The following is a 17,922-nucleotide window of genomic DNA, read 5'->3' on the forward strand; positions in this document are numbered from 1 at the left end:
GATAACCAAATACAAAGATTATTGCATTTCTTATACTAAAAAACCAAAGAATTCGTGGATGTATTTCTTCATTTAATTTGCATCAAGCAATCTTGTTCTAAAAAGAGAAAAGACATAAATTCCCTCCTAAACTTGTTCCGAAAAGTCAGTTACATGCTTAAACTATCATGACGACCTATTACACACTCAATCTTGTTTAAAGTGAAATTAATGAAAGTCAAGAGGGGGGGGGGGGGTGAATTAAAAATTCTTTCAGTCGACTTCCTGTGAGGAGTAGTTGACTCACCTGCAAGTTAGTTCAACATTATAAAACAAGATAAGATGCTAAAAGTAAATTGACACATAATGTTTTATACTGGTTCGGATCACCGATGTGGTGCCTAGTCCAGTCCCCTTGGGTTTCAAGGGTTTCCTTTAGAGCTTGATGCGAACTTGGTTGTACAAGAAGTGAAATCTTCAAGTCATGTCTGATATGCAAATCAGAGCTTCTATGTCGACACTACCTCTACTTGTATAACCTACACTCAGAATCTATCCTTCTCCTTTTCTTTTATAATTGTTCACTCTCGTGTACAAAGCTTTATGAAAGATGAAAGAAGATTACAATATAAGTTCAAGTGAAGTTGCATATTGTACTCCTAGATTGATTGAGTGAATATCTTCTTCTTTCGCTGTTCTTATTTCCTTGTATATGTCTTTTGATATGTCCAGGCTTGTCTTGATTGATTTAAACAGATAATCCCTTTCCTTTCTTGTATGCTTGATTCTGTCAGCAGATTCCTTTCCTTGGGAGTTTGTGTGTGTGACTTGGTTCTCTTTCTTTTCCTGCAATAAGTAGTAAGCCAGTTAAATGTTTTCATTATTAAAACTTTTTTTATTACAAGGAGCTAACGATCTCCCCTTTTTTGATAATGACAACTGACTTAATAACTTTAAAGAGATAATAAGACTTCCCTGATATGCTAAAGCTCCCCCTGTCTATAGCTCCCCCTGACTTTATTTTCTCCTGTAATAGTGAGAACCATTCTCCCCCTTTGGCATAATAAAAAATAAAGAGCCAAAGAGAGCACAAACTAGAAAGCATATACTAGAACTAAAAGAAAGGCAGAGTAGGAAGGTATAGAGCCTTCATAGTACAGTCCAAAAGAGACAGGGACATACCCCTATCCGAAATTGTTCAAAAGATCAAAAGAAACACAAAACTAACGATTTTTACCCCAGAAGTACTTCATGGTATTGATAACCTTTTCACTGAACGAGTTGTAGGAGCGTTCCACAGTCTTGGATAAACTAAAGTAGGAGTTCTGAACCGAGATTGCAAGCTCATTGTTGGAAGAATCGACTCCATTCTTGAAAGAGTCGACTTGCCTGATTAGCTTGTTGACAGTTGAGATACCTTGCTGCTTGATCCCAGTCATAGAAACCCGAAGCTTACCTACATCTGTACTAGTATCCTTCTGAAGCCAGAATACCTTCTCGACGGCATCATGAAGAGTTTCCAGTCCACGTTCAACATCCAAGATGCGAGTTTTGAGTTCATCAGACTCCTTAAGTAGGAGAGTAGCCGACTCTGCAGATATCTTAGTCAGCTTTGCAGTATCAACCCTTTCTTGAACGGAGTCCTTCTTAACCCACCTGTCACCTACCTCCACATATCCCATACTCGAGAAAGTGCGTGAATCATAAGTTGCATTGATTACAATGGGTGTAAACATGGAGAGGTCCACCATTTTATCCACTAAGATTTGTGAGATGAGCAGCCCATATGGTAAAGTGGCAGAGGGATTAGATTCCTCAGAACTTTCCCACATATACTCCTTAAACCATGCCACCCCAATTGATTCGATATTTCTTAAGCAAGTAGTAAAGCACAAACACATCTCTTTTAGAGATGTTGTTGTTGTTGAGAGAACCTTTCCTGGGAAACAGAGTAGTAGCAATAATATGCGCTAAAATGTGATGTTCAAAACATAGAGAAAGAGGACCAAAATCAGACAGGTTTGCGCCGGGTTTAGCCACGATGGTCTTAGCACCTTTAAGAGTCACTTCAAAATCCTTCGGCCATGGACCATTCATGTATGAAATCACACCAAAAAATTTAGTGCCAAACACATCCTCAAATAGTGATTCATTAATAATTAGATGATTACCCAACACTGGGGTTTCCAAATCACCGTTGTCGCTAGATATACGAAGATTTGCATAAAATAAACGAACATCATCCTCAAACAATTCAAGTCCACAAAGGTTAAACAATAAAGAGAGTTTTTGAGCTTTAAGGAACGAACTTACTGGACAATTTGAGTCTCGCAGTTGACTGAGATTTACCACCCTGCCAGGAAACTATAGGACGAGACTTGAATCTTTCATACTTATTCTTTTGTTTCATACCCCAGAAACGATGCATATTCTTTGGAGAGAGAGTTCTAGAAGAGCTTGGTCTGGGTTTCTTCTGACCTTTCGTCTTAGCAGCATGTGCTTTTCGCTTCGTCGACGGAGAAGGGGATGCAAGAGAATTAGTAGATGAGTCGAATGGCAAAGAAAGAACATTTGGGAATTTACAGAGAGATGATCAGAGCTTTTTAGAGAGGCCATGGAGCGAGTTTTAGGCATAGTGAGATGAGGGAGAAGAGAATAGTAGATGAAGAATAAGTAGATGAGAGAGAGAGAGAGAGGAGACGAAGGTTTTTTAGGGGAGGCGGAAAAGTCAAGAAGGTCAGAGGTGAAAACATAGAAGGGAAACGACGATAATGGAAGAAATAAAAGGGTGGAAAGTAATGATGGACACACAGCAAGGAAATAAATTAATTAGTGACATAATGAATTAGAAAAAACAATTAAGTAAACTAACAAAAATTAATCGAATAAGCAATTTATGGCAATAAAATTATGATGCAAAAACAGTTATACCCAGACGATTTCGAAGGAAACAAAATCTTTCTTCAAGTAAAAGTTTTGTGAAAATATCCGTTAATTGATTTTCAGAATCAACAAATTCCAAAGAAAAATCACCATTTTCAACATGATTTCGAATAAAATGATGCTTAATATCAATATGCTTAGCCCTGGAATGATGCACAATATATTTAGAAAGACTAATAGCACTAGTATTATCGCAAAAAATAGGAACTGCTTCGAAAGACAGGTCATAATCAAGTAATTGATGCATCATCCATAACAATTGAGTACCACAGCTTTCCATGGCTAGATATTCTGATTCTGTAGTGGAAAGAGCAACCGAGGTCTATTTTTTGCTATGCCAAAAAATTAGGGATTGTCCCAAAATTTGACATGTTCCACTAGTACTCTTTCGATCAGTTTTGTCACTTGCAAAGTTAGCATCTGAATAGCCAATTAAATCAAAGTGAGATGAGTGAGGATACCATAGACCCATTCCAGTGGTACCAATCAGATAGCGAATGATTCGCTTTACTGTAGTGAGGTGAGATTCTTTTGGAGCGACTTGAAATCATGCACATTTGCATACATTGAACATAATATCTGGTCGACTCGCAGTAAGATAGAGTAGTGAGCCAACCATTTCTCGATACATTTTTTCGTCCATGTCTTTTCCTAGTGCGTCTATTTCGAGACATGTGGAAGGACTCATGGGAGTCCCAAAAGCCTTTCCTTTTTCGAGTCCAATTTTTTTTATTAGCTCTTTGGTATACTTGGATTGACTAATAAAAACTCCATTAGTCGACTGCTTGATTTGTAGTCCAAGGAAGAATGTGAGTTCTCCCATTAAGCTCATTTCAAATTCTCTTTTCATAAGATTTGAAAAATTCTCACATAGAGATGAGTTAGAGCTACCAAATATAATGTCATCAACATAAATTTGAACAATGAGAATATATAAACCAGATCTTTGAATAAAAAGGGTGTGTCAATTATCCCCCTTTGAAAATTATTTTGAAGTGAAAATGTACTAAGTCTTTCATACCATGCTTTAGGAGCCTGTTTGAGGCCATAAAGCGCTTTTGAGAGCTTATACACAAAATCAGGGCAAAAGGGGTTTTCAAACCCGAGGGGCTGTTTGACAAAAAACTTCTTCTTTTATGAAACCGTTTAAAACGGCACTTTTTACATCCATTTGAAAAAGTTTAAAACGCTTAAATGATGCATATGCAAGTAAAATGCGAATAGATTCTAACCTTGCTACGGGAGAAAAAGTTTCATCGTAGTCAATACCTTTCTGTTGAGAGTAGCCTTGAGCAACGAATCTTGCTTTATTTCAAAAAACTTTACCCCTTTCATCCAACTTGTTACGAAACACCCATTTGGTTCCGATTACTAAGCAATTCTTTGGTCTTTCGATGAGGGTTCATACTTGATTTCTTTCGAATTGATCAAGTTCTTCTTTCATTGCTTGTACCCATGAATCATCTTCCATAGCTTCATTTATTCGTTTTGGTTCCATTTTGAGATATAAGAGCCACTGAGGCTTGTTCTCTGAGTGACGACCTTGTTTGCATTTTGTCATTAGGTTTCCCAAGAATGTAGTTCTCAAGATAGTTTGCATTATGTCTCCATTCTCTAGCAATGTTGGCCTTATCGACTGGTGTAGTCGACTCCATCTCTGTAGTAGCTGACTTGTCAGTGTTAGGTTCAAGAGTGGCCTTTGCGATATCTTCTGTTGATTGGACAGAAGAGACCTGTGAAATATCTTCAGTTTGTTGGATATCAATAACTTCATCATCACCAACTTTACTTTCTTGAACTCTTGGGTTAGTATCATCAAATACTACATGAACAGATTCTTTAACATTTAAAGTTCTTTTATTAAAAACTCGAAAAGCTTTACTAATAGGTGCATATCCCAAGAAAATACCTTCATTGCTTCTGGGATCGAACTTACCGAGATTATTCTTACCATTGTTATGAATGAAACACTTACAGCCAAAAGGATGGAAGTATCTAATGTTTGGTTTCTTTCCTCTCTAGAGTTCATAAGAAGTCTTCTTTAGAATTGGTCTGATGAGACATCTGTTGAGAATGTGACAAGCAGTACTTACAGCTTCTACCCAAAAATGATCAGGGAGATTTCGATCCAACACCATAGTTCTTATTGTATCTTGTAATGAGCGATTTTTCCTTTCCACAACTCCGTTTTGATGAGGTGATCTGGGTGAGGAGAAATTTTGAGTGAACCCATTTTGAGCGCAAAAATCTTCAAATGCTTTGTTTTCAAATTCTCCACCATGATCATTATGAATAGTTATGATGAAGTAACCTGCTTCTCTTTATACTCTTCTACAGAATACTTCAAAATTAGTAAAGGCTTCATTTTTATTATTGAGAAACATTACCCATGTAAAGTCATCAACAATTACAAAAGCATATCGTTTACCGCCAATGCTGGCAGTTCGAGTAGGACCAAACAGATCCATGTAAAGAAGCTGAAGAGGTTTAGAGGTACTTACAATATCTTTCAAGGATGAACGAGTCTGCTTACCCAACTGACATGCGTCACAAACATGATATTTTTGAAACTTTAGTTTTGGTAGACCAATGACTAGTTCAAGTCTAGATAGTTTCTTGAGGGCATGCATACTCGCGTGTCCAAGTTTTCGATGCCATAGCCAAGGATCACTTGTAACTGCAGTAAGACACGTAAGAGAAGGAAAATTAACATTGTTTAAGACATATATATTATTCACTCGATCTCCGATAAGGGTGAGACTTTTCTCAGGATGTTTCATGATGCAACTAGCTGTGTTGAAGGTAACTTGAAATCCAGCATCACATAGTTGACTAATGCTCAGGAGATTATGTTTGAGTCCTTCAACCAGATACACTTAGATTAAATCAAATGATGAACTGAGAGTGATAGTCCCGACTCCAATTACTTCCCCTTTAGCATTGTCTCCAAATCTAACACATCCTCCATCGATCTTTTTTATAGTTTTGAAGTTTTCTTTCTTTCCGCACATGTATCTGGAGCATCCACTGTCAAGCACCCACATTCCTTTTCTGTAGGTTTTCTTAGATTGCTCCTGCAAGACAAAAGGATTAGTTTCTTTTACGTACCCAAGTATTTTTGGGTTCTTGATGATTAGTACTTCTGGTCTCCAGATCCATTTTCCCGAGGAATATTTTCTACAGTTAAAGGATTTGTAACCAAATTCTCCACAAGTATAACAAGTAATACTAACAGAATTATCAGGAGAGTGAGAATTTAATATAGATCTATTTGATATGTTGGAACTTTGATTTGGAGATCTTCTCCTGTTGAGAATAGATCTGTTAGATCTAACAGAACAATGACTAGAAGATTTCCTGACACTATTTAGCTGCATTTTTACGTCCTTCAGTTCTTCTGTTAGTAAGTCAACTTCAATCTGACTTGCTTCTAGAAGAATCTGCCAATCTTTCTTTTCTTGTGCAATCTTATTGTACTCATCAATAACTTTTTGTAATTCATCAGCAACTATATCCAAAGTATTTTGTAGATCATTGCAATTTGAACAGTTAAAAGACCTTACCTCACTTGTTTCACCTAGTGCCATGAAACATATATTTGCCATTTCATCGTGATCATCCTCGGTTGTTTATCCTTGATCCCATGCTCCGAGACTTTTTGGATCTTAATTTCTTCGATTGTTTCTCCTTCTTCGTTCTGGGCAGTTTTGTTTGATGTGTCCTGGTTTTCCACAATAGTAGCATCGATCATTATTTCTTTTGAAATCATTATTCTTGAAGTCCTGTTGAGGTCTTTGTCTAAACATTTGTCTCACTCCTCGATTTATGAGAGTCATTCCTTCACCTTCATTTTCATCAACATCTTCTTCAACTTCAAATGTCTCAGCTGTGAATGTCACTGTCTTCTTTTTATCCTCTTTGTTGTACTTGTTGATATGATTCTGTTCATAAGCCATTAAGTTACCTCAAAGTTCATCGTAAGTCATTTTCTGCAGATTTTCATCTTCAAGAATGGCAGCTTTGGTTTCCCAAGCCTTGGGAAGATTTCTAACGAGTTTTCTGACTTGTAGTGCATTTGAATACACCATTCCAAGTAATTTGTGTTCGCAGACAATTTTACTGAATCTCGAGAACATGAATTCAACATTTTCATCTTCGGCCATTTTGAACAATTCATATTCATTCACAAGTGAACTGATCCGAGCTTTCTTTACTTTAGTGGTTCCTTCATAAGTCACTTCAAGCTTGTACCACATTTTTTTCGTAGTTTCACATGTTGATATCTTGTCATATTCGTCTCCACTCACTGCACAATATAACAAACTTATAGCTCTAGCATTAGTTTGAATTACCTCTCGTTGTTCCTTAGTGGTATCGAATTATTCAATGTCAAATGACTTTCCAGTGCCATCTTGTTCAGTCAATCCAGGAATAGGCTTTGGGGCCTTCTTGATCACTATCCATGCTTGTGATCATTAAAAGAGACAAAGATTCTGAACCTGTCTTTCCAGTGAGAATAATGTTGTCCATTGAAATATGGTGGTCGATGTGAAGAGTGTCCATCTTGAAGTAGAACGCCAGGAATCTAATAGTGTGCCATTGGATATTTGCTCACGTGTGGTTAAACACTTAAAAAGTGAAACCTGCTCTGATACCAATTGAAAGTCAAGAGTGGGGTGAATTAAAAATTCTTTCAGTCGACTTCCTGTGAGGAGTAGTCGACTCACCTGCAAGTTAGTTCAACAGTATAAAACACGATAAGATGCAAAAAGTAAATTGACACAAAATATTTTATACTGGTTCGGATCACCGATGTAGTGGTTGTACAGGAAGTGTAATCTTCAAGTACTGTATAATATGCAAATCAGAGCTTCTATGTCGACACTATCTCTACTTGTATAACCTACACTCAGAATCTTTCCTTCTCTTTTTGTTTTATAATTGTTCACTCTCGTGTAAGAAGCTTTATGAAGGATGAAAGAAGATTACAATATAAGTTCAAGGGAAGTTGCATATTGTACTCCTAGATTGATTGAGTGATTATCTTCTTCTTTTGCTGTTCTTGTTTCCTTGTATATGTATTTTGATATGTGCAAGCTTGTCTTGATTGATTTAAACAGATAATCCCTTTCCTTTGTTGTGTGCTTGACTCTGTCAATAGATTCCTTTCCTTGGGCGTTTGTGTGAGTGACTTGGTTCTCTTTCTTTTCCTGCAATAGGCAATAAGTTAGTTAAATGTTTTAATTATTAATACTTCTTGATTACAAGGAGCTAACAATTAATACCCTCTTCCGAAGACAATACCAGTTTTTGTGTGAAAATGTGTTATACACGCGTTTTGACACATAAATAAGATTATTTTAATTTTTTTAAATCATTTTTGCTTAGTATTTTCTTGACTTTTGCAAAAAAGTAGAAACCTAGGTTTTCTTCTTCCTCTCACCTTACATTTCTTTCTTCTTAAAATCAGTTTTTTCTTTCTTCTTCATTATTCATAAATTGAAGGGAAAACAAGAAATTTTAATAGAGAACGTGAGACAATAAGACGATTATGAAGTTTAGTGATGTGGGTGGCGGCAGGCGATGGGCAACACCATTGTTGTCGGCGAAACAAATAAGAACTTTTAGATCTATAAAAGTTCTTTTCAAATCTTGATGATTATGGATGAAAATCAATCATTTCATTAGTATTCTTTGTGTGTAAAATTAAATATGCTATTGATGGTTTGAGACAAAAATAACATTGTGATGGTTGTGAGTGGTGCTCTGGGGAGAATAAAGAAGACAAAGATATAAAATTATTTTCTTCCATGAATTTTTGAAAAATGTAGGCAATGAATCATGAATTTTATGCATAAATGTCATAGGATTTTGAGTAGAAGCCATTATATTTCTCATATTTTTTTCCGGTGAATCTTCCAACGAGTTCGAATAAAAATCATGAACCTTAAGTTAAAATTATTAACTTCTCGGTGGAAATCAACATCCTCCCTACTATTTTTTACTTCTTTTTAGAATTCCTTTTTATGATAGAGTGATGGATATTTGAAGAAATCATCAATGGTGACAAAGAATTTGTAAAGAAGAAGAACTTTTTTAAAAAAAAATTAAAAATGTAAAAGCTTTATAGATATTGGGGTCACCAATAAAAATAAAAAAAAGAAAAAAAATACATAATTAATAAATTAGAAATTATAATACTTAATTGTATAATGACCAATAAAATAGGGCCATGTGTTTAAACTTGTCATTTTAACATAAATTTTCTTTTTCTCACACACCTTAAGGAAGGTGAAGACACTTTATGTGTCATGCCACCTTCTAAGGGGTATTAATATCACTTTAAATAAGATTAGGTGTGTAATAGGTCATCACAATAGTTTAAGCATGTAGTTGACTTTTCAGGACAAATTCAGGGGGAAACTTATGTCTTTTCCCTTCTATAAACAAAAACGATAAGAGAAGGAAAAAACTACATAACCACACATACATCACTATCATATATATTATATTTACCTCTAGGTTAAAATAATTACACATATTACCACTTTTAATATTTATACCATATATTTTAAAAGATTTAATCAGATACACAAATCTCTTAAATATGGTATTGAATAATTATCTCAAATTTAAACTCTTTAATTAATGGTCATTAACAAGTCAATTTTTTTCTATTCCCATTAACCGTTGTTCCCCACCCCATGTCCACCCACCCACTTTCTTTCTTCATCTTCTTCTTCTTTATTCCTTCACCCTCTCAATACATGTTTGCATGTTCAAATCAGTATTTTACATATAGGTTTGTTTCTATTGTTTTATTATTCTCATGTATCTTGGTTTTGTATTTGAGTTAAAATTCATAATGTTCTTAAGTTCAATTTTAAAAAGTTTTACAAATTAGGTTTTATATTTTTTGATTTTGTTGTTTCTCAAACACTCCAATGCTGACCATTGTCAAAATCGGATGATTCTTGTTAAAGGTACTACACATTAACAATATTATACTAAATCAGACAACTTTTATTTGTTTATTTTTACTCATGAATTTATCATTGCAGGGACTGACTCTTCATCCATCAACATTCAAGCCGAGAATAGATCTAAGTATAGGAATGACTCAATCAAGATAGAAGAATTACGTCAAATTTTAATTAACAGAACAAATACACCGTTAGATATGCAATAATGTTGGATACACATCATGTGTACATGTATCTAGTTAAGAATTCATGTATCTGACTTAAGATTATATGTATCTATGATAAAAAAAAATTAGATGCTAAAAAGGGAAGAATTTTGATTTTTTTTCTTTTTAATGATAAACATATACTCTACCATTGTGATTTGTTTCTATATTTGTGCGTTTTAGTTACATTTCATATTTAGATACACATAATTATATGTATATGCTTATTATGTATCCGAGATACATGTTTTTGAATATAATGTATGAAATTGATACTTGATACATCAAATTAACACTAGATACATATAAAATATACATGAAAAGTAAAATTAGATCATATAAATAGATACATGAAATTAATACTAGACACATATAACAAATACACTAAATAAATCTAGATACTTCTATGATACATATGGATGTACATATATGATGCTCATGTATCTAAGTGTTTAGTTGGTTGGATACATCATATATTGATAATAGATACATCAAATTAATGGATTTATTATTTAAGAGTGATAAAATAAAATAAATCAAATTACTTGATTAAGATATACATGTTTTTTGTTGTCCTTTATTAATAATATTAATGAATTTATTATTTCAAAGAATAATAAAATGAAGTTAATTAAACATAGACACATTCCTTGATTTCCGCCTTATATTAAGGGATTTGATTAATTTAAATTTTCAAAATTAATTGTTCATGCATTCTGAAAATCTTCATCAGTTACAACCAATTAATCTAAACAAATAAAATATGTCTCTCAATTATAAAATTCGGTAGATACATATATCTCACGGATTCCAACTCGTGTATCCTAAGCATGAAATATGGTAGATGAAGTAATATTTGAAACTATCAGGAATCTTAGTAATTAGAACCTAAACTAGTTGGATTTATATAGTTTGCCCTTAAGAGAAGCTAGTGTAATTCTCATATATCATCAAGAGGCTTTGGTAAATAATGATAATGTGTGTATTTAAGGCAGGTCTCTTTTATTTATTAACTTGGTATAAACACACTATAAAAATATTTTTTATCAATTGGTAATAAAACAACAAAAATGTACCTACTGTTATAAATACATTAATGTGAATGTCTTTCGTAACTCTTTGTGAAGTTCATGTACAAAATAAATGAACTCTATTTAATTCATGTAACTTTCAAAGACATTTTGTACTATAAATAGCGATGATTATTTTATAAAAGATACAGTCGAAAAGTACAGAAGAAAGAAATAAGAAAGCATTATCTCCCATATATCTTGTCTATATATTTATTGTCTTATATTATTTTATATTGCTAATATTTCACAACACGTTATCAGCACGAGTCTCTAACCAATTAAGACCTACTTAATTCAAAATTATCTTTTTTCCTAAAAGTTAATCAATTTTCTTTCTGAGGTAGGTATACATTTATATGTTTATAACATCTCGAATAGGACTTACATAAGTCTTTGATTTGCAATTTAATTACTCCATACATAACTTGCTTTAACTATTATTATGATACTTTACTCAATGCATTTAAGATTTATATTATTTATCTGCTACTAACTTATAACTCTAAATTAATTACTAAGTAATATGATAGCAAGCTAGTTAAAATACTTGAAAGTAGTAATTCTCTCATTTATGATATGTATTTGTGTGTCATAAAGAATAATAGTATTATGTTAAATATGACTTAAAAATCTTACAAACCTTTGGCGTTAAATAACAATTGAAACTAGTAATAAATATTGTAAAATAATTAGAATATATATTAAATTTACCGTTTCATACTTTATGAGTTTACATGTTTTTGTAACATTCCATGTTAATGCATATAATATATTTATACTAATTCCTAATCATTTAAACATTAATTTATCTTTTATTATAAAGAAATCAACATCATGTTATTAACTCAACTATTTTATGATAGTTTTCATCATGTCGAATTTGTCAAAGCTTGAATTTGTGGCACTTGACATTTCTGAAAAGAACTATTTGTCATGGGTACTTGATGCTGAAATTCACTTTACCGCTAAGGGTCTTGGTGATAGTATAATCGAAGGAAATAACGCATTAAGTCAGGATAAAGCGAAAGGTATGATTTTCCTGCATCATCATCTTAATGAAAACCCGAAGGTTGAATACTTAACAGTGAAAGATCCACTTGAATTGTGGGTAGGTTTGAAAGGGAGGTATGACCACCTCAAGGCAACGATATTGCCAATGGCTCATTACGAGTGGATGCACTTACGACTTCAAGATTATAAAACCGTAATTAAGTATAACTTTGTTGTATTTAGAATCACTTCCCAATTAAAATTATGTGGGAAAATTATAAAAGATGAGGACATGTTGGAAAAGACACTAAGTACTTTCCATGCCTCCAATATGATATTACAGCAGCAATACTGTGAAAAAACACTCTGAATTAATCTCATGTCTTCTGGTGGCTGAGCAATATAATGACTTTTTAATGAAAAATCGGGAAGCCCGTCCCGTTGGAAGTGCTCCATTATCGGAGGCACACGGGGTAGAAGCAAACGGTTAGTCTGAAATAAGACAAAGTAATCAGGGCCATGATAATGTGTGTGGGTGTGGAAATGCCAAAAGACGATATAATAATTGTCAAGATGGAAAAATAATCTTTCTAAAGGCAAGGGAGATCACTGTCATCGTTGTGGCCTTAAAGGTCACTGGAAAAATGAATGTTGGACACCTGAGCATTTTGTCAGGCTATATCAAAATTCCTTTAAAAGAAAAGGAAATAAAGGCGGTGCCTCCTCTTCTAATGCTCGAGTAGAGTCACATTTGACTCTCAAAGATGATGCTCAGGGAGGGTATTCTCAAAAATATGATGAGAATATTGAGACAAATTTAGCATTGAAAGATGATGCTTTTGATGGGCCTGATGATATTACTCATCTGGAAGCTGAAGACTTTTTTGGGGTCGCAATTGAAAATTGATAATTGAACTGGGAAATGAATAATGTTGTTATGTGTTTTTAATGTCTTACTTAAAGTTCATGTACTTAAATTTTCTTTTGTTAAGTTTTGTACTTCTTATTATGTATTTTTATTTTTATGAAGATCAATAAAAATTTTCAGTCTTCAGTTTAATCCAAGATAAGTAATGAAAATATGTGCCTTCTGGACAGTGCCACAACTCATACAATACTAAGATAAAAAGAAATATTTCTCTCATTTGATTATGAAAAATACATATGTTAATACAATATCCGGTAGTACAAAGTTGATTGAGGGATCAGAAAGAGCAGTCTTATTACTACCTGGAGGAACATTATTGGAAATTAATAATGCATTGTATTGTAGTAAGTCTCAAAGAAACTTGTTAAGTTTCAAGGTTATTCGCCAAAATGGATATCATGTTGAGACTGCAAATAAAGGAAAGGTGGAATACCTTTATATTACTATGATAAATACGGAGAAGAAAATTGTGCTTGAAAAATTGCCTGCACTTTCTTCTGGGTTGTACCATACAACTCTTGGTACGGTTGAATCACATGTCGTAATAAACAAAAGGTTTACTGGTTCTAATGATTTTATCATTTGGCATGACCGATTGGGCCATCCCGGTTATAATATGATGCGCAGAATAATTGAGAATTCACATGGGCATACTTTGAAAAACCAAAATGTTCTTCAATCAAAAAAAAATTCTTGTGCTGCTTGTTCACAAGGAAAGTCGGTTACCAAACCATCAACGACTAAGGTTGGAGTGGAATCTCCTGCATTTCTAGAACATATATAGGGTGATATATATGGGCCTATTCACCCTGCATGTGGACCATTTAAATATTATATGGTCTTGATAGATGCATCTACAAGATGGTCTCATGTGTGCTTATTATCAACTCGCAATATGACTTTTGCGAGGTTGTTGGCTCAAATAATAAGGTCACAATTTCCAGATTGCGTAATAAAAACACTTTGTCTTGATAATGCCTTTGAGTTTACATCTCAGGCATTTAATGATTATTATTTGTCCACTGGAATAACAGTTGAACATCCTGTTGCACATGTTCATACTCAAAATTGTTTAGTAGAGTCATTGATTAAACATCTTCAATTGATAGCTAGACCATTATTGATGAGGACAAAGTTGCCTGTTTCGGTTTGGGGGCATGCTATTTTGCATGCAGCGGCACTTGTGCACATAAGGCCAACCAGTTATCATGACATCTCCCCATTACAATTGGTTTTTGGTCAGGAGCCAAACATTTCCCATCTTAGAATTGTAACACCTTGCCTTTTGAAAGAACTAGAAAGACTTAGAATTTGAAAGAAACCGTTTTGAAAATAATCAAATTTGAAAAGTTCGTCAAAGTTAAGCTAAGTATGAGTTTTGGGTCGACTTCAAACAACTATAACTCCTAGCTCAGGATGATTTAGGTGCGCTACTAGTTACCGTAGGAAATATCTTTCAATTATATTTCCAACGCCACCGAGTTTGCTCAGTTTCGAGTTTGTATGAGGGAGATATGTATATTCGAATTTGGGTTGTCTAGATAAGAAAAGTTAAAACTGGATTTTGGGGATAAAATTTATTGGATTCAGTTTACGCTTCATAAAAATAAGTTAGGGTTTTGAGAGAAGAGAAAAAAAGAGGAGAAAGAGAAGAAAATAGGAGAGGATCTAGGCGTTCGTCGAGGTTCTTGAGTTTTGTCTCGGATTTTCTCCATGGGTGTGATCCCTAAGAGGTATGTAAGCTTTCATAGTGTTGGTTTTGTTCACCCACACGCCAATCATGTTATTTTCAGCGAAATTTCATTCTTGAAGTTGAAAGATTAGAGTTCTTGAGAAGTGTTCTTAAAGTTCATCCTAAATCTTGTTGTGTTGGGATTTTTGATGATTTTTTGAGATGGAAGTGAGTGTTGTGAGGGATGTATTGAGTAGATTAGAGTGTACTTATGTTAAGTAATCGAATCCAAGTGATTGGGGAAGAAACCGTTCGATTCTAGGTGAGTTAGGGTGAGAAAATGAGCAAGAAAATTCATTGGGTTTTCTGGGTTGGGGCCTGGCACGTCATGCCAGCCAGTGCACCCCAAATGATGCTCTGAAATTTAGGGGCTGGCGCCCCGCGCCACTCAGTGCACCAGGGTTGCCTGCCCCGTCCAGTTTGCAATCGGTTGCTTCGTTTGAGTTCTTTTAAAGTGTACCTTCACTCCCTTTTTATTCTAAATACTCCAAGCTACTTCTAAACATCTAGAAATCATGCACAGCATGATCATAACCTTGAATTCATAATTCAAATTCAAGGTAGAGTTAAGAATTAAGTTTTTGAGAATTCTTTCGAACATTCTAAGAAAGTCCCTTTAAGTCCTTTTGTGGAGTCTTCTACAACTTCTAGTAACTTGTTCCAAAGACTCGAGCAAGTGAGTATGAGAATGAGAAGAATGTATTCATAAGTCTACTTTATCATAACGATATCCTTCATATCATGAACCATAACTCTTGAATTCATAATTCACATTCAAAAGAGAGTTAAAAGTAGAGTTCAAGAAAGTCTTTGAGTTCAATTGTGAATCCTTTGAGATCAACTGTAGATTTGAGCTAAGTTTTGAGGAAGTAAGTATAAGAATGAGAAGAGTCGGATACATGAGTTCCATATTGTTATGTAGACCCTCGAGTCGAGTCGTTCTTTCCCATAAATTCCGCATGAACCATATGAGTCGAGAAATCTTGAGATGAAGAGTATCATTGAGTACTTCAGTTGAGTCGTTCATGCCCATAATTCTGCATGAACCTTATGAGTTGAGCATTCTTTAAATAAGTAGTATCATTGAAGTTCTTGAGTTCTGAGTTGTTGAGTTTCGAGTATTGATTTCTTTGTATGGTTATTGAAAACCTTGAATTGAGTCGTTCACGTCCATCATTCGATATGAACCCTATTTTGAGAAGTTTTTTACAACTTTTTCTAAACTTGTGTTAAGACTTGAGCACTTGAGTTGAGAAAGAGTAGAGTCGAGTTCATTTTCCTTAAAATGATATATGAGAACTAAGTATTCCCAATAGTAAATGTTTTCACATTTAAAAGAGGAGGAAACTGAGATTTTCAAAAGAGTTTTGAGCAATTGAGTAACATCTCTTTTTAGAGAAAGATTTTGAGTAATAATCTCAAACCACAGAAAGAGTTATGTTTTTAAAATATATGAGCTGAGTATATTTTGGGAGTAGTATTGAGCACCAATATGGGGACGAGTTCAGATAACTCAAGTCTCCAAAAACCATGTAGCCGACGTGGGTAGAAAGGGTTATACTTTTTAGATGATTCCTTAGTGCTTTTTTAGCACAGACTAGTGGATCCACTTATTTGAGAGGTCTTATACCTTGACAAAGTATATGACAGTTCTGGCAGCGTGGGTGAGACGATATATCATAACATAGCTCATAGTGATGGTTATTGGTTAGAGAAACTCCCACAGAGTTATGTTGTATTTTTATATACACACTGAGTATTATTGTATTTTTCAATACATTGAGTTGCTATTTATAGTTGTATAGCTTTCCATATATATATACTGCATCTTTTACTATTGCTTTATCCTTGAGTATCATGAGTTGAGTCCTTCGAGTTGAGTATCTTGAGTTGAGTATTGATGAGTCCAAGATTTGGACTCATTTAGGGCTTTGTTTATATAGATTTAGTGTCCTCAAATGATTAATTTGTGCCAATAACTGATGTAAAATCCTTGATTTTCAGGTATATGGATTAAGGAACAAAGCAAGGACACTAAGAAGGAGGGGTAATGAGGATACGTGTGGGAGTGGGGAAGAAGGGGTGAGGGTAGGATAGTGTGAATAGGATACAAACGTTTTGGGATTGGGGAGGGAAGCAGCTGAATTGAACAAAGATAAAATTAATTTGAATTATTAATGTCCCACTAATTAAGGAGATGTAATTTTAAGATAATTATTTACTACCATTTTTTAAGGAATTGTGTATCTGATTTAATTTTTTAAAATATATGGTATGTTTATTAAAAAGTGGTACTCTATGTAATATTTTTAAAGTAGAGATAAAATATGTATATATGATAGTATAGTATGTCTATATAGGTAGTTTTTCCTTGAATGAATAAAATTGAGTCTTTTCTCGACTTAAGGGATCTCTTTTAGTTATGCGTTCTCAATAGTTATAATTCTGTTGGTTTTTTCGTAAGAGTAGTTGACCTCATCCCGTCCTTGACATTTTGATCAATGTCTTTTGTTTGCTAGAGTCTTGGAGAGATTGCAGGAGGAACAACACAGTGAATTGGATAAATGAAGCTTATTTGGCTGTGAATCACATGACATTTAAAAATATTCAGTTCATCGTCGAAGTATTGTATCCTCTACTCTATTCTATTTCGTATAAAATCTCTTCTTATTGCTAATTTCTGCACTTTAGAATCACGCACACACATGGACACGTTGGTTAGTATTCTTGCTTCTCAAGTTCTTGATTACAAACTTAATTCTGAAGAAGAAGAAGAACCAGGGGGATGTGTAGACATTTCGATTTGAAAAATCTAATACCAAGTCACTGTTGGCCAAACTGTCTAGAATATATGTGCATTCTTCTTGCTTCTTGATTGGGTGATTATCCCCTTCTACGATATCCATAATGTATTTGATATTCTATCATGTTGGTATCAACTTGAGCTGCTCCAAGCTGGCTGTGCTGTTTTGGTGACAACGTAAAATCTTGCAGTCATGCCATTGATATGAGCTGCTCATTCTTGCATCAAATCTTGCAGATAGTAGTGACAATTTCTCTTTTGTTTCTTCACAAGCTTGGAAGGAGA

General features: G+C 34.1%; 1 protein-coding gene across 1 annotated transcript; it reads right to left on the bottom strand.

Annotated features, from left to right (window-relative positions):
- Positions 1-4,397: 4,397 nt before the first annotated feature.
- LOC125829593 (uncharacterized) lies at positions 4,398-6,878 on the bottom strand. The gene is made up of 6 exons (XM_049508800.1): positions 6,767-6,878; positions 6,156-6,430; positions 5,850-5,996; positions 5,555-5,599; positions 5,310-5,459; positions 4,398-4,868 (listed from the first exon to the last, which is right to left on the bottom strand). Exons 1-6 carry the CDS (start codon positions 6,876-6,878, stop codon positions 4,398-4,400), a joined length of 1,200 nt encoding a protein of 399 aa, XP_049364757.1.
- Positions 6,879-17,922: the final 11,044 nt, after the last annotated feature.

This window comes from Solanum verrucosum, unplaced genomic scaffold (genome assembly GCF_900185275.1).
Source record: "Solanum verrucosum unplaced genomic scaffold, falcon-dt-bn FXZP01000031.1, whole genome shotgun sequence".
NCBI classification, from domain to species: Eukaryota; Viridiplantae; Streptophyta; class Magnoliopsida; order Solanales; family Solanaceae; genus Solanum; species Solanum verrucosum.